Here is a 27,143-nt window from a genome sequence, read left to right on the forward strand (position 1 = left end):
ACAGCTATAGACAAACAATGTGCACTGGACTGTGAAGCCCATTTTGCACCATCACAGGAAGAGATAAAACAACATAAATGTGCATTACTGCTATCATCTATTAAAACAGTAGAGAATATAGTTAAAATACCAAATAAAAATATTTGGTATTTTGATATGTGTTTCTTTCTTGTTTCGGAGTTACCACTTCAGTCTGAACACCTTCTTCCTCACACATTCTTAATCAGAGCTGCTTGTATGCGTTTACACAGCACCCATAGAAAGGTAGACTCCATAAGCACCAAACACCACAGTAACATATTACTCCAGTGAATGGGAGAACATAAACAAGTTCAGTCTACAATTAAGATGCCTTAAAATCTTCTAAAAACATGGCTAATTTAATGTTGTGTAAGCAACTATTTGGTTTCTTACAAGAAAAAAAAAGTAACCCTTTGGATAACCTTTCCAATACACTCCATTTTTTTCACAACTAAGAAGCAGAAATCATTTTTTTTAAAAAATATCTATGTAGAATGCAATGATTCAAAATATTTTCAATTCATCAGGCAAGTCTAGTGCATACTGCAATGCCACTAGGATGACTAGACCCTTATTAATCAGTTTCCTAAATTTTCTTCTGATCAACAGCATCAAACAGGTACACCATGTGATTTTGGTTAAAATACCAAATAAAAATAGCCAGACATGATAAAAGGCAGTACATTTCTATCAAAGATATGTGTTTCTTTCTTGTTTCGGAGTTACCACTTCAGTCTGAACACCTTCTTCCTCACACATTCTTAATCAGAGCTGCTTGTATGCGTTTACACAGCACCCATAGAAAGGTAGACTCCATAAGCACCAAACACCACAGTAACATATTACTCCAGTGAATGGGAGAACATAAACAAGTTCAGTCTACAATTAAGATGCCTTAAAATCTTCTAAAAACATGGCTAATTTAATGTTGTGTAAGCAACTATTTGGTTTCTTACAAGAAAAAAAAAGTAACCCTTTGGATAACCTTTCCAATGCACTCCATTTTTTTCACAACTAAGAAGCAGAAATCATTTTTTTTAAAAAATATCTATGTAGAATGCAATGATTCAAAATATTTTCAATTCATCAGGCAAGTCTAGTGCATACTGCAATGCCACTAGGATGACTAGACCCTTATTAATCAGTTTCCTAAATTTTCTTCTGATCAACAGCATCAAACAGGTACACCATGTGATTCTGTACTTGAGAATGCAGGTTTGTCAAAGTATTCTAATATTAATCCATGTTAAACTATAACACACTACATAAACTTCCCAGCAGAATGTTAACCCTGGTTCTCAAGCCACCGAGAGGATGAGGAAATTTAGTTATGAGAGAAAGAGAGAACACAATAAAGTTCCTTGGATTTTATTTAAAGATAAAAACAGACAGCCACAAAAACCTGCATTGTTGAATATGGGAAAAAGTACTTTAGTCACTAAAATACTATGATATACTTGATTTACCCACTAAAATGCCCAAGGTAAATATGTTTTTTCAGGTTAAAGGTGTATTTCATTCAATTATATTGTGTCATTCAAGAGAAAAAAATAAAGCCAGATTCATGTGCATTGCGCAAATACACAACACACTTTCTTTAAAGCACTGTAAATAGGAGTTAACAGGGCTTTGGAGCCAACAGCATTACCAAAACTGTGAAAGAGAATTCACAATAAATCTATATGGCTTGCAGAAATTGCGCAGTCTTGCTTGGCTTTCTTCATCAATCAGGCAACAGCTTACAAAGTTTCTACTTGTGCCTACACAAGGATATGGAGTTAATACATGCCTGTGAAGTCTCAACACACTGCAACAGTGCTGTTAGTGAAAAAGGTGGGAATAAAGGGTACCTCCTTCATCAGATGGCCTTGTTATCTCACTGCAGTAAGAAAAGGTAGGGTTCGTGTCAGAGCCATCTGACTTATAATCTCCCAGACTGGTAGAATGTAAATACTGCTTACTGTAACGGCTTGCTCTTTCTACAAAGGTAGAAAGAAATAAAGAATATCACAGTAAATAGATGATGGAAGTGCAAAGACAAGCAACAACATAAACCCCACCACTGCTAACATTGCTAATCATACACTGATTGCATTAAAATTAGAGAAAAGTCAATTCTTCGCAATTTTGTATGCATTTTGAGCACCATTAGTTCCAAACCTTGCTTCAAAATCTAATGAAACTAAGTTTGTTCTTGGCTTTAAAAGAGTAGAAGAAATGGAAGGCAGTATTGAGATACCAGAAAGGGAAGGGATAAAGATGAAGAATACAAAAATTTCCAATGGAAAATCAAATTATTCTTTTATCCCAGCATACATACAAATGCATGTGGAAATACAGCTGTATGTTGTTCAAAAGAATGTTTAAAGTTCCAAAGTAGCAAAGGAAATGCATGTGAAAAATTACACATTCAAAATAAACACTCCTATGCAGGAAAAGAATCAATAAACTTGTAAAATCAAAAACTGCTCCCTGTTATTACATTACTTTCTCTCCTTTTCCATGTATCCTAAAATTAAAAACATCTTGGAGTTGCAAATAATAGAACAAAGCATAATGTCATGTGCCATATAGCCAAAATGTGCATGGAAAAGAAATAAATTTTGTAAATAGGTCACTTTCTATAACTCTGAAATTTTATAAGTTCCAACTATTTGAAAATTCTACTTATAGCAAGGACAAAGTAGGTCAATGCTTTTTAAATGGCTACTTGTAAGTGGCATGAATAACTTGTTTAAGATAAGATTTATTTCACTATTTCTTATCTCCACATGTGATTACGGCCGAATTTTCTAAAAAATACTGCTTTTAAACTACAACAGTTATAAATATATCTACAAGTATGCTTATAAAACATATGGCTGGCATATTGACCTGGAAATTTACAGCATCAACTTAGTTTCACAAACATGAAAAGCTGAATTGGGGGAAAGTCAGGATATAAGCAATACCAGAAAGCATATGCAGACTCCTAGACTGAATATTGTCCTCCAGAGGATCAATGTCGAAGATGGAGCCAGGATCTGTGCGCCAAACTTTAAGATCTTTTTCCAAAGCACAGAAAATATAAGACAGACAAACAACAAAGGAAGTAAAAGCATGAAAGGAATGAGCTTTAACAATCAATAATCAATTTCCTTCATCTAGAAATTAACCAAAATGCCTAGATATTCACCTGAAGATATCAGAAAGCTTAGTTTCCTGCTTAAAAGAACTTAGTGTATTCATTTTGAGCACTGACATTACTTTCAGGAGACTTTTTCTCCCAATTTTTCTGCATTTTCTAAACATGACCATAGTGTGTTCTTAAGTCTAAATAAATGGGAATCAGCTAATTATCACATATTAGAGCTCTCTTCCAGTAGCAAAACCAAAATTATCAGAGCTATAAGATAATTTCCCCAGTTCACCAGCAGCATCCTTTTGTGTGGAGATGCTGCAGTGTATATCCCTATAGCTGACAGCTGGCAGTGTACATCTCCACAGCTGACTGAGACACTACAGACTCTCCTTTGCATACAGCAGAGATCATGTCAGCATAAAAAGAAGAATCAGGGCCATAGCTCATCCAAAATAAATTTCTACTAATTGCTTAATTCATGTAAACTCAAAAGTATCTATCGTTCTTAATTAATATCATGAAAATTAACTAAGGTGACAAATTCAGCTGTAGAAATCTGCATTGTACTCATTTGCCATAGGATAAAATTACAACCACTCTTGAACTTAACAAGTAATTCCCTGTGCCAGTATGGGTCCAGGTGGCCAAGAAGGCCAATGGCATCCTGGCCTGGAGCAGCAATGGAGTGGCCAGCAGGACCAGGGCAGTGACCATAACCCTGTACTCAGCACTGGTGAGGCCACACCTTGAGTTCTGGACCCCTCAATTCAGGAAGGACATTGAGGAGCTGGAGAGAGTCCAGAGAATGGCAGTGGAGCTGGGGAAGCAGTGGAGCTGGTCTGGAGGCCAAATCTGATGAGGAGAAGCTGAGGCAGCTGGGGATGTTTAGCCAGAAGAAAAGGAGGCTCAGGGTGACCTTATAATTTTCTACACCTGCCTGAAAGAGGTTGTAGTGATGTGGGAATAGGTGTCTTCTCCCACGTAACAAGTGACAGGATGTAACAAGTGTGCCAGGGGAGGCTTATATATTGGATATTATGAAAAGATTCTTCACTGAAAGGGTTGCCAAGCACTGGAACAGACTGCCCAGGGAAGTGGCTGAGTTAGCATTCCTGGATATATTTAAAAGATGTGTTGACACGATGCTTGAGGACACGGTTTTGCAGTGGGCTTGAAAGACCTGGGTTAATGGCAACATTTGATGGTGCTAATGGTCTTTGCCAATCTAAATGATTCTATGATATCTGATATGCCTAAAATTAAAAAAAATCTTTTAATCTCTTCAAACCAATCTCAACTAAAACCTTGATGTAAAATATAATCAGTCAAAGCACAAATCTACCAGATCACACAGTTTTACTATAGTTTCTTCTTGGGCAGACCTGGCTGTAAGATTTACTCCATATACTTGAAGTAAGAAAAAACTGTCTTCCCAGATTTGTTCTTTTGCTGGTTTGAGAGGTACCAAGATAAGTAATGAATTGTAGGTAAAGCAGGACTGTGAGGACCCCAAATATTTCATGTTTCAAATGATTAACAGACTAGATGCAATGCAAAGAACAGATAGAGCTAACAAAATAAATCCCATGGCTTTAGAATACATTCCATGTAGGTACATTACACATTATCTACCACAACTCCCGTAAGGTGAGGCATACTGCTAACTCCTTCCTGCCAAGATAAATTAAAGCCAATGCAGAATCTTTTGATAAACAATGTGTTAGTCCTAATGGAGATAAATTATGCACCTACATAAAGTACTAACAGGCATGAGAAGGGGAAGGGGAATTGGTGAACACCCAACTTGTCCTGTTTGATCACGCCTTAGCAAGTGAAAATATAAGTATGGCTTCATGGCAGCACCATGCAAAAGTCATTGATTTGTATTGATTTTATCCATCTCTGTAATCTGAAATAACATACACAGAATCCGAATCTTGGCAATACATAACACAAATCAGTTTTAATTCCCTGGTAGCTTTGGCCAAGGTAAAATATCCTTATATTCATGCGAGAATTGTGGTTTCTCTTTCGTAACAGACTCAAAGCTCACCAACATCAATTTATCTTGATGGGTTTAGAACAGCTTAGTAGGGTTAAAACTATTGTCTATTTGCCAAAGCAGTGTCATTAATTTTAGTAACCAGGCATTTGAAAGAGTAGCTCTAGCTTCACCAATAATACATTAAAAATCAACCAGAGGGATTCTGACTAACTTTTCCTAACTGGCTGAACAATTTTCAGCTACAAAAAATATCCACAAGAGTCCTAAGTATGTTTTTCAGTTTGCAAATTTTTTTTTGAGCTGCCAAGGACATTTCAAAAGCAGGGAGCTCACTGCTTCTTTTTAAACTAGTAGATATTGTAATTGCAATTTTATTCAAAAAAAGCATTAGCTGAAATAGTAGTGGCCTTTTTCCTTTAAATAGTTGTACAATTTTTGCTGTTTGGCAGGCATGGGAAATTAAGAATTTCCGTGTGTTTTGATACTGGAGTATTTTTACATGACAAACAATACTATATATTTCAGTTCTTTCAGCTCAATAATCTATCTCAGGGATGTCCTTCATTCCAAACTGCTTGTGCTAGCAAGGCTTCAACTGCTGAACATGGGATTGTATGCATGGTTCTTACACAGGACTACAGCACACATGCAATGCAGCAAAGAGCAGGAGGCTCATAGCATACACTAAAGAGCAAATTGCAAACTGAATGTCACACTGCAATTTTACAGAAGCCTTTTCCTTTTCCTTTGGCTGCACCACAACCATGAAAGTGAGTAGTGATGGAAGATCATCAGCACCTGCCCCAGGCAGAGCTCTCTTAACACACACTTTTGGGAAATCCCTTCTCATATAAAGCCACTGTAGCTACAGACACATAAAGGATGGCAACAAAAAAGGAAAGAAATACACTTCCTTATGTGGGGGAGACTTATTCAGAGATTTTAAGGACTAGACTGAAAAAGCATCTGCCAGGAATAACATAGTCAACCTTGCTTGAGGCACGAGGGTGGCTTATGTGACCAACAAGTTAGTCCATTTCACCTGAGATTTCTCTGGGTTTTGAGATGCAAACTTGAAGTCAGCCTCACTGTTACCACTATACATGAAGAATTTTAGAGTGCTATCTCAGTATGGTTTTTTTGTACACAGATCCTCTGGGGTCTACATGGCTGCAAAGCACAGAAAAACAGAAAGGGACACCAAAAAACCTAAAAGGAAATGAGAAGGAAAAAAAAATATTACTGCTTCCTTTGACGTGGCAAACTTGCTGCCTTTTCAGCAATTTCAAATATCCACTTCGATTTTTAAATAGAGCTCATTATGGTTATGCCAAATGATACCTTTATGAAATACCTTTTCCTTACATATAAATCTAATCTCTTTTCTACCCCTGGAACACCCATTCTTATCTTGGGCCATCTTTCAGAACACCACTTCTCAACACTGGTACTTGGCTTATTAGAGATCTAATGAGTTAGTGATGAATTACAGCTTGATATATTTTTAAAGCTGTGTGGAACTGTGAAACACAAGATAAATAGATATGTGCAATTCTGAAGAAATTACTGACTGACAGAAGGAGAAATTTCAAACTGGCCTACAAAATTTAAACATTGGTAGCTTGCAGAATCAGTTTTAATGATCTTTTTTCTGTGCAAAATTAAGATTATAGATATTTTGACCTTCCTTTTAGAGTCAAAATTCATATTTAAAGTAATAGTAACAACTATCCATATATATATTTTTTTTAAATTACAGATCAAATGACAATATATCCCCCATTCATTCCCATTATTACTTCTCTAGAAGCTGACATGGAACCTGCAGTTCAACCAAAAGTTTCATGGTGAGAAAAGAGAGAAAATGGAATCTGGAGAGCACAAACAGGGGCTTTTATCTTTCCCACCATGCCTTCAATACCAACAGTATTTAACAGCTTACCAACAATTATTCCAGGTCTTCTATCCATTTCAACGATATGTGGATGCACACCTTTGTATGCTGCATCACTCACAATTTGGGTGTTTTTTCGTACACGCTCTGTTATAGGATCATCTACCACTGGGGTGAAGCCTCTACCCTTTGTCTTCTCAAAATCTTCATGATATTTTACCTAGGAAAACAAGGAGAATTACATTTTTCCCAGGTTGCAATTGACAGCAAATGGTTATTCTACGCAGGAATACATATATGTATGGTTTATGATATATATACTTATATACTTATGATATATATACTTATAGTATATAAGTATATATATCATTATACAGGCTGGATGGCTGGATGGCCAGCCAAGTATTTTCTATCATCTTAACTAGTTTTTATGAATCAATTTTGCATTTCTTTTCCATTGATACTGAATAAGGCATTAGCTTAAGCTGCAAAGCATCATCTTACTATCACACAGGACACAAAACAGCCCTGCCCTCAAGAGGTCACCTGGTCCATTCCTTTCTTCTCTATGACGGGATAGCTGTCTACTAATGCAGATAAATATATCTGTCAGTAAAAATCTTCCAGCAGTAGTAGTTCTAAAGAACTTAAGAATTTTCATTCATTGATAATTTTGACTACTTGCACAGTATCACACAAAATGTACATTCTGCTCTTTTGTTTTATCATATGTCAGCTGGCTTTAGAAGTAGATTTTTATAAAGAACAACAGTTATTCTAAACTGCCTGTTTTAAAAGAAAATATTAGAAAAAAGGACATTAGAGTAGAAAGTGTCACAGCACCAAGTGTTGGAACAAAACCCCAGTATTAGTAAGAGTTATAAAGGTAGTACTGCTGATTATGCATATTTACATTATAAATAACTTAATCATCAATTCATTAAATTGACAAACATTCTCACACAAGCTGATGCACACAAAACAACTCATTCCAAGAACCAAAGTCACGCAGAAACCAGGAACATGCACAGGCACAAGGTGAAGTGTGTCACCTAATCCAGTGAAATTGTGATGCTCAAATGATGTGTACATTTTTAAAGAAAAAAAAAAACCAAAAGAACGGACATTTAACTGTTAGAAAACTTTATTAGTATTTTGAAAATGTTCATTACACTCCTATGCAGTTAGCAAACACTCCCTCTGCAGGCGTAAGAAGAAAATATTCCTTCCATACCTGAGGAGAGAGTTTCATTAGTTACCTATATTAATGGAAGGCAAAATCCAGTGGAAGTCAAGTGCCATTCCTTAGAAGGCTCTAGTCACAGGAAGAAAGTACCCTACCATTGAGATGTTGTTTTGTGTTTCTTTGACATGCCTTAGCTCAGGTGTGTCTAGAAGCACACTACGTCTACCTTTCATCTGCCTCTGATCACTGCTGTACTTGACCTGCAAAACAGCAACAACAGCACAGGTGAAATTTTTTGCTTACAGTAGGAAGGATGGTGAGAATCACACCATGCAACAGTACCTTTCCAAACCCCAATGCCCAACAGTTCTCTTCTTTCTTTACACTCATGTGGCAGTAAATTATTTCACTGTGAGGATACAGATGAGCTTGTATATTAGTAGTGCCAAAAGGCATATTTATCCCATCAATCACTTACAAAAAAAGCATTTATTTAAAATCTGAAATTTGTGACTGTTTGAATGACCTAAGTGAAATCATTCATTTATCAACTGGAAAATAAAACAAATACTAATAAAACACCACTGTGACTTAGAACATCATTAAAACATGTTTGTATGGCTGATGATAAGCTACCTTCTTATTACCAATACAGACACAGAGTCTGTGGGATTGGGATTACCTGAGAAATCCAAGGAATTCAATCCTTACAAGAGGATTAATCTTTTGGAAGGTTTACAACTCCCATTCAATAGCTAGTCTTTACTAGCAGCACAAAGCAACATGTCTGGGAAGAATCTGAATATTTTGTTTCCTACACAAATGTCTGGGCTTTGAGTTTTGTGCACCAGTAAGTACTGAATCTCTTACATCACATTTCTCCTCATTAGCTTATTTTGTGGCATTTCACAGACTAAAAAAGATATACGGTTAATTATCTGTTAAAAATAAGAAAAAAAACCACTCAAAATTCTAAAACAGTGAAAGTAGCTGATCCTACTTACTGGTTTGGGAGTGAGTACTCTTACAGTTTTTTCTGTCTTGTTGAATGCTTCTACCAATGGCCTCTCTTAGCTCCTGCATCACACTGTAACCTGTCCACTATGGTAGTTAATATTCTAGATTTACCTATCTCTTCACACTCCAAGTATTAATTCTCAAATGAGTTGAGCAAATCTATTTCAACATGTGTTTGTGATGAAAAAAACCATGCATTGAAACTGTCTAACCCTCCTTAAGATTACGTATTGGCTAAGAAAGCACACCCATGAAAATATGTATCTTGGTGTCTGTGTTCCAGAGGTTAAGTTTGAAGTAATGTGTGAGAAACAAAAATATATGGTACTGCATAGTCTTCAAATCTTCAAAGCCTTCTTAAATAAACAGTAAATTCTCTTAGAAAATATAGTCAGCTACATATGCTTTTGAATATAAGGCATTTTCTGTCTTATATTCAAAAGACAGAATAATATAAGACAGAATAATTACAGCAAACATAGTTTGATTTTTAGCTTTCTTATTAACACAGAGGAGTATTTATCCCTGTAAATCTTGAGAAACAAAGTGAATGAGTCACTTGGAGAAACACATTTAATTTTCACAAATTAAAAAATTATTTAAAGGCTAGAACTGTTGTGAGATTTTCCTCTTATTTTCACCCACACACCTAAAAAATAATTGACTTTGGAAAATATTAATGAGCATTTTAAGAACATGATTAAGATATATGCAGTTACAATGTCAGATTGCATTCCTTTGTCCTTAGACATATTCCCTGACAAATCCAACTTACTTTTCACTCCTACATTCAGTTCTCAAGTGTTCATTACTTGTAATTCTCTTCTGCCACAGTGATTCTGCATGAAACCTCTTCTATCTACCATCTGCAGTGACTTTGCCATGGATGTTGTTTCAGTGCTGAGGACAGACTGCAATATAACTGGTCTTATCCTTTACTTCATCAGGCTTTTTGCACATCTTCCTTGTTCCTTAATAGAATTGTCTCCTGATTATTACACTACTTCAGTAGCAATTACATTTTATTACCATAAAAGCCAAAAAATAGATATTATCTTACTCCTTAGTATTTAGCAATGGGACCTATTTAGAACTACTCACCTCTAACAGTGGTGGCATGTCACAGCATGGAATCAATGCTTCCATGCTTTGAATCAGAAAAAAAAAAAAAAAGACATTTGCACTGAGGTTAAATTCTCATTTCCCTTTTTTCTTTACTGCAATGAATGACTGACCTCTACTGACTCTCTCCTCGAGAAATACTGACACCAACACAGCCACTTACTTTTTTTGCAAAAATAACCAGACAACCCTGAATATGTTTGTTGAACATATATACAGTCCATGTCCTCAAAGAATAAAACCAATATCTCATCAGTGAATGATGTAGTTGGATTTCTTTGACATAGCAAATGTAAAAGGAAAAGCATATCCATGTTTATATTTCTACAGCAACTGTAAAATCTGAATGACAAAAAGATTCAAAAAACTTGCCGAGCTGATATTATCTTGATTCTTCCTGACTCTCTCTATCTCAGGAGTGACACTCACAGCAGTAGCTTTGCCAGGCTGCTCTCTGTAGTGAACCTATTATGTAACAGAATAAAATATACATTCATACTATTTCAGGTATAGCAATATATCCTTGTTTTATATAAAAATGCATGCCTTCAAAGGTCATCCAGGAAACAACAGAAAAGCTAAAATGCATCTGAAGTTTATTAAAGTTAATAAAACTTGATTTTTGAAAGATAACCTCAAATTATTTTTATGTACAGGTTGTTTATTAATGCAATTCTGTGGATATATACCCACAGATGCACACAATATCTTGGCATTTACCAGACTGGTCCTTGGCTCTACAGAGAAATAATTTATATTTGGAATGGGGTTAAGACACATATAATGCAGTAAAGGCAAGCAGATCATATGAAAAACTGAATTTCAGGAAGGTCCACTGTAAATACATATTTATCAAGACACAGAAATTCCATAAGGTCTCCATCTATATTCTGAATTTTATATATTACATATTCAAAGGTGATTAAACACAGAGGGTGCAGTTCATCAGACAACTGCCAATTGAATCCAGCCTTATTTCACCATGCATTTTTTAACTTACTGTAGGAATATCCCCTTCATCACTCTGTAACCAAACACAATGCATTAACCAAATGCACACCCAAGGCTGGATCAGGATCTAATGCAGATCAGGACAGGATGTGGCACTGACAGACCAAGCAATCTAATGTTAACTCTAGCCCCACATGCTGTGAAGTCAGATATGGTAAATATTTAGTAACAGATTCTGGCAACAAATTCATACCAATTCATAGATTTTTATGCAAAATAAATGCTTCCATACAAAAGCAAGCTCTTTGGTTTAAGTGGTAAGGTTGACTGTGCAGATACACTACGCTCATAATTCTGCAGTGCAGTGGGCAGTATGGCAGCTATTGCTTCAGTAATTGTCTTCCAGCACAACAGAATTTTGGTCTGTCCACATCAACATATTCCAATTGAAAAATTAATGTCTTACTAAAACTATGGTAGGCTATCAAATGGATTAGACTTGCAAATTAACATTTATAAAGGTAAAATGACCATTCAGAATAATGTTTCTAGAAATGGCTGAAGTTAACAAATCTTCACTCAAAGTTATTCAAGTGACTTGAAAAGATTTAAACTTTCCAGTGAAATTTTCACAACACAAAAACTGGTGAAGAGTAAACAACAGTGTGAGTAGAAATACTATACAGACTGGCTTGAAAAAGGGGAAAGCAGTTTTTGAACAGAATACATGTTAGGAAAGCTAGATATATCAACAGTAATCCAGAAGTTGAGTTAGAGGGACAGAATTCTTAAAATTGTGGCTCAAAATTATTTTGGTGAAAGCAGCAGAAAGCACCCTAGGGAAACGGTGTAGCTATTTGTGGACCCATGACCCACAGCTGCTGATGGCAGCTCCCAGTGAGGAGAGTGCCTGGTCTCTCACGGACTCATCAACAGGGTACAACTTATCAGTGCAGGAAGGCAGTAGCATGCTCTAGTCCTTGCCTTCTTCTCTATACATGGTTATCTCAGGCATTAAATACTAAATTCTGATTGGGAGGTTACTGATTAACCCGAAGGACTTCCCTTCTGCTCTCTTTTACCTCAACAGGTAAGACAGCAGAAGTTTGAGCACAACTGTAGCTAATTTCTCACAAAGCAAAGAAAAAATAAAACTGGAAACAGATATTTTGTTTAAAAAAAAAAGGGTCCAGATTTTCTGCAAATATCTAAGGAAGAGAATAACATTTCAAAGCATTGCAGCCATTTCTTTAGTAGAATATGTGATGGTTCACCTGCCGTTTCCTAAACCAAGCAAAGCCTTCTCACAATTGCTTCCTAAGAGAAGATTTTCAAGTAATTCCATTACTGGAATTCAAACACATTACAATACATTAGTTTCTCCCAGACTAAAGGAAAGGCACCATTTCAGAAAGCAGATCTTTGTATTCATCTTCTGTACCCCAAAATTATATCAAGTATTAAAGGATAGCAACTTCCCATGCTGACATTCTCTTGATTCCTCTTGACTCTTTCCATCTCAGGGGTGACACTCACAGGTGTTGCTTTACAGAGCTGTTCTTTGTACTGAACCTAGCAAACATGTCAGAAGATATTACAACAGAGTTCCAAGTAATAGAAATACGTAAGCATGCTAGACATCACTAAAGAACACATTGCATTTGGATGGAAAGTACCATTCCTTAATAATCAATCCCATCCTCCCACACAATACTTAGTACTCACCCTCTGGCAGTTCTTCTATTTCAAACACAGACAATTGTTATTTCAACATGAATACTTCACTCTCATTCTTATGAATCAAAGTGCAAGACTAAGGAATTATTAGTCTTGCACTTTGATTCATATTTTACCATTAATTGATTAGTCTGGTCTTTGTGGGCAAACAGAAAGCAGCACAAACACCACAGATATATTCACCAACACACAAACACATTAAATATGGCAGAGAGAAGTGTGCAAGAAATGAAAATGGGGCACACATTGCTAATATTCTTCTGGTTTTCCTTAACTCTCCTTAGTTCAGGTGGATCAGAAATAGTTGTTGCACGCCGAATTTCTTCCTTGTATTTAATCTGCACAATAGATATTACAAAAACATTATCAATGTAAAGAAGAGAGAGGCACTAAAACACATCTATCACTTTGTACTCTTGCCCTTACACATACTGCACTACCAGACCACATCTACTAACACCACTGGCCTGAAAAGCAACAGTTATACTTAATTTCTGAAACAGTCTGCTAGGGTCTCAGATGTATCTTGTTTGATGTAATGAGCAGAGAGGGCTTATAACAATTCTAGTGTACTAAAACTCTTACAGTGGGAATATACATCACATGGGATTGTGGCCATTTTCACCATAATTGGGATGCTGCATATACTACTTGGAGATCCACATCACTTTGAAAATTACTTGGCCTTTCTATTAACTTGCTCTGGAGTCTACCAGTCCATTTCAGAAACCAAGCCTTTTAGGTGTTCCTAAAAAGGTGGATGGCTTCAAAGTCTCATTGAATTTCTTTAAAAACACATGAGACACACAGTTGAGGATGTAGTTGTCCGGATTGTTAAAACCTTTGCAGGTGCTGTCAGATATTTACTGGTTTTTTCCTAACATTTAATTTTCAACTCTTCTTCTCAAGACATGGTACTTCTGGAGAATTTCCAATTTCATAGCATAGACAAAACAACTTGTTTTTCTCTAAGCTCATACTTGGAAGCTGTTTTGACTGAAATTTATAAATAAATAAAACCAAACCAGCCCCAAGTACAAATGAGGAATGGAAAATTACAGTCCAGACAGTTCAGGACTGGCAAAAACACTACAGCACTAGAAAAAAGGGTCTTTTAATAGAGACTATTAGGTAAGTCTAAGAATTGGCAGTGCTACTCATCCTTAAAATGCTTCAAAATGTCTGTTAGTTGAATTTTAATAAGACCCCAGCTTTGTGGTATTGACTGACATACCACAGAGGTTTCCTCACAGATTTCACACTAACAAAAGCACAAATAGATTCTCCCAAAGCACTTCTTCCCAGTGCTGTGTCCAACCCTGCCTGCTCCAAAATACAAACTATTTTTTTAGAAGTCCTTAGTTATTTGTAGCTTCTCCCTTCAGATTCAGCTGCAGTCCATGGGTCTGTGGCTTGCTTGGAAAGTTCTGTGAGATCTTGGCTTCTTCCAAACCCATCATCACAACAGGTGAGATCAGCTCAACCTCCTCAGCTGTCACCAACTTGTATTTTATTCTTAAGTTTTTCTCCTACATATCTAATCTGGAAGAATCTGATCACTTTCGGAACACAATTCAATGGACTTTTTTGTGTGGTTGGTTGTACTGTAAGTGTTATTTTGGTGCCCTGTGTTGCTTTCACTGAAAATTTGCTTCACATTCCACATACTACTTTTGTTTATCCCAGAAAATAGTTTTAAGGCTGTCCCAAGTTCTTCAGGCTAAATTCAAAAATACGTGTAACACATTTAAATCTAATGGGTTCAAAATTGGTGTAATTTACCCTTCCTTTGGGAGTCCTGTAAATTACACAATACTCTTTCCCTCTTACTGCACAATATAATTTCCCTCTCACTGACATGTAATTCGAAATATCCTTGTACATTGCCTTTAAATTTGGCATGCTACACCTCTAATAAACATTATACAAGACTAAAGTAATTTCAAGTACACTATGTGTAATAAAATACCTTTTGTAAAACATTAACTCTGCACAAAGACTAGCAAGGTAGAGGCCATGCTATTTACATAGTACCACTACACCACTAATGCATTTTGTACTTCCCTTCGTAGGTTTTTCCTCAAATGTGTTGACTAGCATACTAATCAACCTTTCATTTTTCCCTCTTCACTACTATTCAGGATTTCTAAAACAGCAAGAACAGTGTACACTATTTTTCCATTTCACTTTGAAATGTATTGTGAAAAAACATTAGAGTAAGAATTCTCCTTTCTGTGTGACTGCTCTTGAAATAAATATATGTGGTAATTGGAAATTTAAAAGCAAAATACCAAAGAAACAAACAAAAAAAAAAACCTTCACTCTCAAATCAAGAAAATCAACAGCTTCCCAACCAGCAGGTTTCAACTGTTCAATATCCAACTATTTCAGGATTTAGGACACATGATAGCTTGCAGTATGACTCAAAATTACAAGATGAACAGTGATGGGTAGAGTAGAAAAAAAATTTTAAGGAAAATATAACCTTTCAAGGAAATTCTCTACTGACCTTACAATGGTGGGAAATTAGGTGTTTAACACTTTTAGTAAACAATGAAATTCTATGAGAATTTTCAACAAAATTCTATGAGGTCCAGAGACCCTAATTCATATTTTAACTAATACTTAAACACAACATAGTATCATGTCTACACATTATTTTCAAACTTTTTAAACTTTACTTTTTAAAAAAAGCATCTAATAATTAGAAAAGTCATGTCACAAACATAAAAATTGTCCCAGAAGAGTCCCCACCAAATATAACAAGGAAATTAACAATACAGTTACAAGAGTTTCACTGCTTGGCAGTCACTTTTCAGGTTTTTTCCAAGTTTTGCCACATATTTATCAGAAGATAATGTACTATTTGAAGAAAACATTCATTTTGATACCTAATTTTGATTTGCCTATTAAAGTGCCAAAGACAATGGGCATCCTTAGATAAACAACATCAAATCAGAACTAATCTCATCAGATCCACAGATCAACTTTTCACCAGCACGTAAAGAAGATCCAGCTCTCCACCTTTTCACACAGGTGAAGTCTGGACATACTTTTTCTCATCTTTAAGTACTAACTGTATCAAGTCCTATGCAATGCATGCAGTCTCTAACAGAATATGACAGATTTTATTTTTTGCCACATGGTATTTTTCTAACCTGCAAATGTAACTACTGTTCAGTCTATCATATGGGGCAATGCACCCCAGATTTCTCACTCCTGAGAGACAAAACACTTTCCTCAAATATTTAGTTAAAATATTTTCTTATTTTACTTAATGTTTCAATTAGAATCTCTACCTTTGGACACAGAACTATTACAGTAGAGGGGAGTTCTAGCTGTGCTAGAATAGAGCTCTATATCCAAAATCCACTGGACAACTTTTTGAATGAGATGTGTGATATGAAAATCAAGAACATTTTAGTAAACAAGATGGTAAAAAAAAAAGTTTCTCCACCTATTACTCACACAAGAATAATTTATGATAATAGCACTTACCGAACTAATATTCTGTTGATTTTTCTTTACTCTTTCAATCTCTGGAGTATCTTTTACAGCTGTGCCAGCTCCTACTTCCTTCTTATAAAACACCTTCATTTCCCCAAAAGAAAAAATAATTGTGAGACTGTTAGCAATGCAAATGTTAGTTCTCATAAAAGGGCTAGGCAATTTTCCAAGTTCCAAATTGGTCTGACTATAAATCTTGCTAAGAAAGCAAATACTTTAATTTTTCATAAATAAGACTAATTGTCGATAACTATGATAACATTGCTTTCAGCTGTAACCCAGATAATATATTCTCATCCTTTAAACTGACCTCAGTATTTTTAAGTATTTGCAATAATATATTTAAATTTGGAAAAATATTAAAATTTATATAATAATGCATAAGTTTTACAAATGTAACTTTATGCTTGAGTAATTTCATTCCTTTCAATGTCATTGAAGGTACATGTACATGCAGGATTTTATTTGGTTTCTGTAGTCTTCAGATCTTAAAATACTGTGAGAAGTGAACAGACATTACTATTATTTCTAAATTAGCAAACTAGAAAATTGAAATATTCATGGAAAAATAACCATAGCAAACCAGAGCTACAATCCAAATCATGCAATTTTTGACTCCTAGGTTCAAGCCAGAAAGCTAAGAACTGTATCTAAAACCAAAACTCACTTCTCAAAAGATACACATGCTGTTTATACAATTCTATTTCAATCGTTTCAGTTAAGGATAAATACAAAGCACATCAGTAGAATCAATTATTTTAAGTTTCTGAAAGAGATAGTAAATAACTGCTCCACAAATTCCAAGCATGGTTACAATTTAAATAACCATGGAGCACCAGTTCATGCTGCAAAACTCCTACAGAAGTTTTACTGCATTTCCAGTATTTGGCGTCACAGCTGTTGCCACTCTAGTAAGTATTTCCGGTCCATTAGTATAAAAAACAAGTCTGATCCTGGAGTTAATAAAATTAATCTTTATCATTTAGTATTTCTGCCATTTTTAAATCAAGATTTATTTAAGTTTTCCTATCAACAAACCTTGAACAATAAAAACATCAGTCTTGATTAATTCCACTGACTTCCTGGAAGTCCTCCATGGCCTGAGGTGAAAACTACTGCCAAATATTCTACAGAAGAGTCAATAATAGTCTGCAACTAATATTTTAAATATTCAGAAAACCCTTAACAATCTAGAATTTTGTTTTACCATGTGATAACAGAGACAGTTTATGACTAAGAACCTGAAAATTCTCCTACATCATGTCAGTTAGAAAGATTTATATTGTGAACTGGACTACAATATACTTTTCTCCCCTACCAAGGAAGGATTGGTAAAATATATTGGAGACAGGAATTTTTCTATGAAAGAGATGACTGTGAAGTAAATATCCTTTTATAAATCATCTGCCAAATGAGCTAGTGAGCTAAAAGTGGCAATGATCTTATCTGCAGAGCTATTTGTTATTTTTTGTCCCTTAAGGCAGAAAAACGCTTGAGACAAAATCCAAAAATCATAAGATTATTAGGGGTCATTTGTTTTTTATCTATTTGGGCTGCTTCCAGCTATATCTTCACTCAGTAATAATTTGCCTTTATCACCTAAACTGCACAGAAGGACGAAAGACTAAAATATAGAGAAAGAAGAAAAAAGATAGTTCATTCACTGCTGTAAACTGCTTTCCTACATTTGGAAGACCCAGCTCACACAAAGAGGAATAAGACAATCACAAAAGAAAGCAAACACAAATCACCTCGAAGACAAAACATTTTATTTCTTATTATCTAGAACACTAACAAAGAGGATCATTGTCAGCCTTGGCACTGAAAGCTCAGAGTGCCCTACAGGGCTCAAGGGGTTCAGATGCATCAGAGCCTTGTCAAGGCTGAACCAAGTGGTGATACCCATCTGAATTAAGCTTGGTACCTAAATGTTAGTGAGTCCACACTGCCAGAGCCACTGACCTACTTGAGGATTTCATCAATGGCTATCAAAGGCTGGAGCAGGGAGGAAATCATAACAGAGCTGGCTTGGATGCCCCTGTTCCAGGGAGTTTCAGCCTAGCCTTATAGGAGACCAGTGAGAAATGGGGATAACCACATCACACTGTGCTGCAGGGAACCATTCAGAACCAGGAGCCAACAGGTGACAGGAAGCAAAACTGGGCCAGTGGGCCTGTCAAGAGCTCCTTCTAGAAAGATGCAGCTTTCAGCTGTCCTCATTCAAAGGAAGAAAAAGGGCAGGTGGAGATGGCTGGAGATGACCACAGCCTGGAGCAGGCTCAGAGAGGAATCTCCTCTGCTCTCCCCAAAGGCTCTTACTCCCCTGCAGAAGCCTCAGCTCAGGGGAGCTGCAGGCAAACACCTCTGGGAGAAACTAACTGAGTTTTCTCAGTTACTTCTGAGAGCTGGAGAAGTTGAGAATATCTCTAAGTTAAGGAACATGTGTGTCAGATAATACTAAAACTATTTAAGTATCTTATATTCCTTTCTCTCAAATCATTGGCTTTATTAGTATTACTTAGTCTGCCCTAAAAACCAGCCACTGACTGGCCTTTTGTTCTGAAGGCCAGATTTACTCCTCTTCTCTGTTATATTACGAGCAAAGGCAGAATTACAAACAGCAGCATTAATGGGACCAAAAAGGAAGTGAAACTTAATACATCCCAAACTGGGCAATTTTGGAAATCTAAGCTCATAATTTATATTTAGGGATAAACTGAAACTTAAATCTAGCATAAAATTTAAAAATATACCCAGTGTAATATAAAATCATTATATATATATTTATGAAATTTGATCTGTTCTAATTTTATACTCCAATCTTGATGCTCAGTACTTGTGATAGGAAACAGATGAAAAATCCCTTATGTGTAGTAAGAAGCCTTAGATTTTGTTTTTTTCCCCTTTTAAATAAAGTACTTCCTGAGGCTTGATGGAAAAAGAAAAAAAATCTTCATTTAAAAATAACTGTGGCTTGGCAAGGTGGTATAAGTGGTTTAAAAATTCAAAATAACAGTGTCGCACCTAGAAAAGCAGAGTATTATTTTTACTGAAAGAAATGAGTGATACAGTTTTTGCCAGGAAAATTATGGAAATGGTTCAAAGGACACCTACTCATAAGTTCCCTATTTTACACTGTGGCACAAGAGAGCCTATTTAAACTAAAAAATATCTGAAAAGTTACAAGCAAAGAGAGAAGCACTATTACTCACTGAACTGATGTTTTTCTGAGTACTTCTTATCCTCTCCATCTCAGGAGTGTCTGGGACAGCAGAATAGTTACAGAGCATCTTCTCTGCTTCATCTTTGTACATTTTCTGGAAAAATAATTTTTACATGTCTATGATATTTGGGCTCAGGATATCCAAGCTGCACAAAAGAAGCTTCTTGCTGATAAGCCTCCTCATCCCCTCCAGTATTTATTTAAACCTGTCTTCTCCATGATACTGTTACCATTGTCTGCCCCCACACTAAAATATATATAATATACCTATAAATAATATATCCTCATCTATAACATACCTTCATACACAATGTATCCTCATATATATCTTCCCCTCACTGTTAGGATGTATGTAATGTAACATTAGGTAATTTGGTGATGTGAAAAGAACTACAGGTAGATGTAAATAGTTAAATTCAATTTACATGCTGTAGTAGGCCTAAATACAAATAAGAATCAGGCAGTTAAGACATTTCACTGCATGTAAATTAATTTAGTATGGCTATGAAAGCCTCTGCAGAGCTAGAGAAGAAATATTTTGAGCAGAGTATGTCAAGCAGTCATTGTTACACAGAATCAAAACATTCAGCTTTTGATGTCTCCCTGGCTTGCTATTTCTGAAGCCCTTTTGACCAACTGTATTTCTGGAATACCTGGACCAACTTGCATCCCTTTTCATATAATTTCAGTCCCCAGGTCATTTTTATAGTCCTTCAGAAGAAAAAATAAACAGGAAAAAAAAAAAACCCCCACAAATAATACTACAACTCTCTGTACATGATGTCTTCAAAACTATTCTCACAGTACTGGTCACACTATAAAAATACATTCTTCAGTTTATTCAATTTAATATTTTTATTGTGCACTGCTTGCTTTCTTTCGCTTAAGAAATTTCAAGAGGATTTTATGGTTTTAACATCTCACTGTGTTTTACTTTCATAGTAATCTTAAATCAATTAATTCTGTACTCACCTGGCTGACAATTTCAGAAGCTTTTTTGGCTCGTTGTATATCAAGGGTATCCGTACCCACTTCCATTCCCTTTCCTTTAATTTCATTCTCCAAGTCTTTCTTGTATTCTTTCTGAAAAGAATAGCATTGGAAATGCAGCTGACAGCCAAATTCTTAAACTTTTCCCAGTTTAATCTGTGTGATTTCAATGACCACCATTCATAAACCACCAAATAACTGATGATTCAACAGTACTAGTTTTGCAGAACCTATCCATGCAATGCCCACACTGTAGTTGCTGATGGGTTAAAAAACTCAACAGGCTGCTCACTTCAAATCTGATGCAGCCTTTCATATCTACCTGTCTCTGCAGTTTTGGCAGCCACAGGTCAGACACGTGTGAGAACTTCTCCATCTGCTGGGCTTTGCAAGACTGAGGTCATAATGCTTTAGCATCCCTCTAGCTCTGTTTATATTTGCCCCTACCTAAATAAGTAGCTATTTAGACCTAAAAGCAGCAGGACCCACAGTGACCAGACACACCCCAGGCCAGGCATGGCTCATGAGGAACAAGCACAGCCTGAAAAAGGTGATAGGAAGGTCTAAGTTCTGGGAAGTCTTAACTTTCCCCCCTTACACTGATTATGCAACTGTTCAACTCTCTGCAGCTATTTAGATTAGCTATTTAGAGAAATCTGTGTTTTCAGTACTGTCTAGATTGGTAGATTGGCACCTGGAATTCTCAGCCCAAATAATTTGCTGCATTCTGGCAAATGGAAAGCTCGTCCCAGGAGCAGTACTGACCATGCTTGCAATTTCAGAAGCTTTCTTGGCTCGTCTTATCTCAGGTGTATCTGGACCAACTTCCATGCCTTTCCCTTTAATTTCAGTTTCCAAGTCTTTCTTGTATTGCCTCTGTGAAGATAGAATTTATACAAGATATTCACAAAATTCAGAGAGTTACAAGTATATTTTTTCCACAAGGCACTCAAATTTAGGATTTTGAGTCAATCGAAACTTGCAAGTGTCAGAGTTTTTAAGACTCTTGGTGAGTTGTTGTCAGAAAAAACACATAAACTACAGGAGGAAAACTTTTTGAAGATCTCAAATGAATGTACAAATCTCTATCTATGAATTTTAATGTGGCAGAGGGTGGGAGGAAATCAGCCCATGCAGCCTGCTACAGTTATCCTCTAAAGTAAAGGGGAAGTTCAGCTCTGCAGAACATGGTGTAATAAGTCTGTCCTTGGTGCCAGTCTAATTGAAACACATTTTACTTTTAAGAAAAATATTTTATTTATGACAAGACTACATGTTAGAAATTTAATACCATACAGAACTGCTTCCAGTGAACTTCCAGATCAGGAAGTTGTAATTTATTCATTTAATAGGTCCTTCCTGAACCATAGCCATTAGGCAAGTGGCAGTTCTCATCCATGATTGCTGCTTTTTCCTCGCAACATAAATTATAAATAACCAATAACTTGAAAACAAAATTAATATTTCATCTTCAGCTTATCCAAGCAAGGATATGTTCCTTGTTCATCAGCAAATTATATTAAAAAGTAATATGGAAATATTGTATACAACAGTTGTAGATTTTCTTTTATAAAAACATATTCTCAGCCAGCGCTATTTCTACTTTCAGTGCTGTAGTAACAATCATTCTTTTTTCTATTCCAGGTCATCTCTCCATGTGGAAAATTCTTCTTTTTCAAAGTAAATACATATAATACATATAATTTTAAAAGCCTCTTACTTTTCTTCTTTGTTAATTACTTTCAGCTTGTACATTAGTTAGAAAAAGAAGAAATATGTGTTTGTAGTTAATACAATGGTTTGATCACTTACAAGAACAAGAGCAAAAAGATTTTCAGTCTTCCATCTCTGTCTCACTTATGTGGAAATAAACTGATAAAACAGTCCTCTACTTCACAAACCATTTTTTTTGCAAGAATTGTAAATTAACCTGTAAGAATACATCATCCCTCAATTCCTCTCTGCTAAAGGTGGGATGGCAGATGTTTCCTCTAAGCTTCATATTGCGTAAAACACCAAGGAAAAGATAATCCCAGGAGTTAGAGCTATATATCCCTGCACTTCTTTAGAGTGGTCAAATTGGCCCTATCCATGGCATTCCCTCTGTTTTTTATGGATATATGCATGTATGTATATTTATGCAAATATCTGTGTGTGTGTGTACGCGTGAATAAACATATATATTATACTATAAATAAATTAATAAATAAATAATGTAAAATAGATTTTTATATATCTATAAAATTCTGAAATTATTCCCCCCAGACATAACACTCAGCATGAGCTTTGCCTTCCCTCTTCCCTCCCTATACCTTCCACCCCCTGTTGCTTTCCAGAGACAGCCCTGGATGTCTGGAAGTCCACCCAAACTCATGCGCTGCGAAAGCCTCAGCAGAGCCCAGCTCTAAATGTTGGATCTACTGACCCCACTGACAATCTCCAATGACCTTTTACTTGCCTGAAAATCTTAGTTCTCTCTTCTGCATTGTTTTTTATCCAGAGCTTTACTATATTTTTGAAGCAAAACAAAAATTACCCTCTTCTCAATACTTGCATATTTCATTGCAGATTATGTAAAAGAAAAAAAAAAAGGAATCTTTTGAGTTTAACACAAAGTGAACCTTCTGTGATATTAATAACCTTGACAAGGATAACATACCTCATTTAGTATCTGAGCTGCATTTTTCACTCTAATCAAATCTGGTGTATCTTCAAACACTGTCATTCCTTTTCCTTTCATCCCTTCTTCCAAATCTTTTCGATACTCTTTCTAAGGATTAAAAAAAAGAGAGAGAGAGATTTCACCAGTTCTTATTTTGTGTGAGATCTTGAAAAGAAATGCCACTTATTAAACATCTGAAGAGTCTCTTTGAAATTTCTATGAAATATGAATTAGCTGAAGTAGATTTCAGACTTAAAATAGAATTGGAAATTGTGAAATGAAAAGGAACAATGTTAAAAAAAAGTAAAAATATTTCAATGTCGTCATCTATTTTTTTGTGCTCTTGAAAACCAGATCTGTCCTATACAGCATGAGCACACTGTTTAGGGCCCTTTTCTGTCTCTGGACAGATACTTTCACTGCAGTAGCATTTTCTTTCTGCAGACCAGCAGTGCTGCAGTTCTTACCTCAGTTCCATTAATGGCATCCCAATCAGGATAGATTCCCTAAACACCATACTAAGACATGTTAAAACAACCTCTTGATAAATTAAAATGTAGAAGCAATATTCCTACCATATCACACTTGTGGCTCCTAGACGCTGCACTGGTATGACCTATCAACATTCAGCAACTGCAGCCTCCAGAGTACTCAAATATTCAATATGAAATTCAAAGCACACTAGAACCTGCCCACAGACATTTGGTTCTTTTTGCTTTTTCCAGCTCCTAGAGAGCTGATGTAAGCCTATTGAAGTTCAAGTTTTGTAAGGATTTTTAATTACTCTTCACATCTCCAGATAAGGAGCTTTTTTGGGCAAAGAAATTAGAAGAACATTGCACAAAATATTTATCAGAATAATTTACACAGACATTAATTAATACTCCTAATTACATATTGAGTTTCATAAGCAGCAGTGAGCACCTTTATCTCCCTATAAGCTCTTTATTTAAATAAAAGGAAACCAGATATTTTTAAAGATGCTTCTCTTGATCATCAAGAAGCATGGCCTACAACAAGCAGGAAACAATTTCTTCTAATATAGAACTATTTAACCCTGAACTATTTAATTCACCTTCCTCTTCTGAAGGAGTTATAAATGTGGTCCCAGAGAAGAAAGTTTGTATTGCTACAAAATGTGAAATATTTGCAGAATTCTCTACAGTCGGAAGTCAACAGAATAAGCTGGAACACAGCTGACATTTGGGTAAAAAAAAAGTGATTGAATAACTAATTAATTTTTAACTCCAGCTTTTTCTTGTTTCATGCAGTACCTATTCAAAGTTGATTATAAAACTTTATGGAAAAACACTGAGCTATATCCTTGACTATGAAGAAATACATAATTTTTCTGAATCTGAAAATTTCTGAATGTAAGATAATAATTAATTTTACCTAGGTAATCTTTGGGTTTGGAATACATTCCTTGAATGTGGATATAAAATCATCAGAAATTCATGCAGTTATGCATTAATAGAAATACTATTTTCATTTTCTCATTTTCTTCCCCTTTGATTTACAGGCATGGTTTACTCCCTAAATAAGAAGCCATAAAACTTGAAGAGGACAGAATTGAGAACATCCTAATGCATATAGCACTAAGGAGGGGAGCTACATCAAAATGTCAGAGATGAACATGTAGAGCACATGATATAACTATGCACACAGTACCCACTTCTTTGGACATTCAGTGAGCAGCAAGATGAACTGAATGAGATGACAGCATGATTTGCATTTTTCCCTAGTGAGAAGGTATATATGAGATGTACCACAGAATGCCACTGCAAAAAACAGACCTAGCTTGAAACTTGCCTACCTGACAGTCAGACTTATCAGAATAAATTATTTATTAGAGGATGAATTATAAAGGAATATATTTAAACATTTTTTTTTCTTTAAGCATATGAAATCTAGCATGGACTGGAATAATATGTATAAAAAACAAGGAAAGGAACAAAGTTCAAGAGTTTTTAATTTTAACATGTTTTATTTGTTTTGGCAAAAAAAAAAAATCTATCCTTAATACCATAAATACAAAGTACTGTTGGCTTTCAGATTCAAGGGCAGAATATCTAGTAGTACTGCTCTTCTCTTCTAGCATCTCTAGCTCTTCTAAATTTGGTCAAACAATACTCAAAACCTAACATGAAACCAGTTTTAAAAATAATAAAAAAATACTAAAGGTTGAAGGATTTTCAGTTATGGAAAAAAAATTTTTCATTTTTAGTGACACATACAACTGAAGAACATTTCACAAATCTGAAGGAAACAGTAGGCATACAGAAAACCTGTACCTTCTAACAAAATTAACTAAAGCAGTCATGTAATATCACAGCTCTATAACAGAACTTTGGTCTTTATTTTGTTATCCATAACATGTATGATAGACAACTATTTTCATAAAGTTAGTTATCATTTACTCTATGCAGTTCAAGGCATCTGTTTAACCACAACACGCTACCATAAAGGTGAAATAATTACTCAAAGGGAAAAACTACCATCTGAAATCCAATGGAAATCCTTCCTTCCACCCTTTATCTATCTGAAAAGAGAAGTGATAGTCTGGTCCAGGTGTGCTGAGCTTTATCATTTCCTTACTACAGGACTATTCAGAATACAAAATGATGTGAATAAATTTTTACTTGTGAAGTGACTTGTATGTAGCTGCCAAGAAAATTTTAAGTTAGTCAGCACTCAGCAGCTTGTATTGATGCTTCTTATTGCTTATTTACAACTTAGCAACTGAAAAAAAAAATCCTTTACCTCTTTCAGAAGATTAGTGACTTGTTTTATATGCAAGAACTCTGGGGTCTTGTCTAAATCCAGTGAAGGTCTTCCCTTGATCCCTTCTTCAAAATCTCTGCGGTACGTTTTCTACCATAGCAAAACCAACAATTAGTGGTACATACATATGCAATTCCAAGCACATTTTGGGAGAGATACTGTAAACAAAACCAGAAATAAGCCCTGCCATAAATTAGATTTCACACTAATAAGCAACTCATTATGCATTTCATTATCTAGTTTATTTATACAAACGGATACAATCTAGACAAAAATAGGTGTACAGTATGTCCAAAGAGAATGTTGAACCTGGTCTATGAAAGAAACCATTTTCTTGGTAAGGAAAAGAGAAGACAAATGGCACACAAGGAAATGGTTTAAAACTCATTAAAATTTCTACCAAGAGGCTGAGATAATCTGTTTTCCATGACACAGCAAAACTAATGGAATCAAACTGCAGCATGGGGACACAAGTGCATCCATCTCGCTCAGGATGGATGGCAATGCACTGGACTAGGTTGTCTGGGAAGTCACAAAATCTCCATCATTTGAAGTTGTTTTTTTTAAAAAGTTAGAAAAACATGGCCTGATATAAGGCAGCTAGTGCTGTTCTGGAGCCTGGGAACAGTCTCTCCTCCTTGATGAATTTCCCAGGCTGGAAAGGCAGGAGGATGTTTCAGCTAAATCAAGTGGTTGGACTGAATTTTGTGGCTTCACTCTCTCCCGTGTGAGAACCATGCCTCCCTAAAGATGGAATTCCAGTGAAAATTTTCAAAGTTATTAATCTCTGATCTAGATGACCTATTGAGCTTCTTCTCAATTAAATGATGTGTGTGTACTGTTAGTACCAATGGTCTTTTGAGAAAAAAGCAAATTCACAAGGACTGAACTACAGAATGGCAGAGATAACTACTCAGTACAAC

At 35.6% G+C, this 27,143-nt stretch overlaps 1 protein-coding gene across 5 annotated transcripts in view; it reads right to left on the bottom strand.

Annotated features, from left to right (window-relative positions):
- NEBL (nebulette) overlaps nt 1-27,143 on the bottom strand; it is a 249,204-nt gene that overhangs the window by 26,955 nt on the left and 195,106 nt on the right. For 2 of the 5 annotated variants that reach the window (XM_039704777.1, XM_039704767.1), the window contains 13 exons: nt 26,200-26,310; nt 23,434-23,544; nt 21,540-21,650; nt 20,757-20,867; nt 19,774-19,878; nt 16,553-16,645; nt 13,300-13,392; nt 12,797-12,889; nt 10,739-10,831; nt 8,383-8,487; nt 7,090-7,261; nt 2,973-3,065; nt 1,872-2,000 (listed from right to left, as the gene is read on the bottom strand). In XM_039704777.1, coding sequence (XP_039560711.1) covers nt 1,872-2,000; nt 2,973-3,065; nt 7,090-7,261; nt 8,383-8,487; nt 10,739-10,831; nt 12,797-12,889; nt 13,300-13,392; nt 16,553-16,645; nt 19,774-19,878; nt 20,757-20,867; nt 21,540-21,650; nt 23,434-23,544; nt 26,200-26,310 — 1,420 coding nt within the window. The remainder of the gene's footprint in view (nt 1-1,871; nt 2,001-2,972; nt 3,066-7,089; nt 7,262-8,382; nt 8,488-10,738; nt 10,832-12,796; nt 12,890-13,299; nt 13,393-16,552; nt 16,646-19,773; nt 19,879-20,756; nt 20,868-21,539; nt 21,651-23,433; nt 23,545-26,199; nt 26,311-27,143) is intronic. The other 3 variants (XM_039704789.1, XM_039704799.1, XM_039704809.1) reach the window with 3 other exon arrangements.

The sequence above is a fragment of the Passer montanus genome, unplaced genomic scaffold, assembly GCF_014805655.1.
Source record: "Passer montanus isolate IOZ18808 unplaced genomic scaffold, ASM1480565v1 scaffold10, whole genome shotgun sequence".
NCBI lineage: Eukaryota > Metazoa > Chordata > Aves > Passeriformes > Passeridae > Passer > Passer montanus.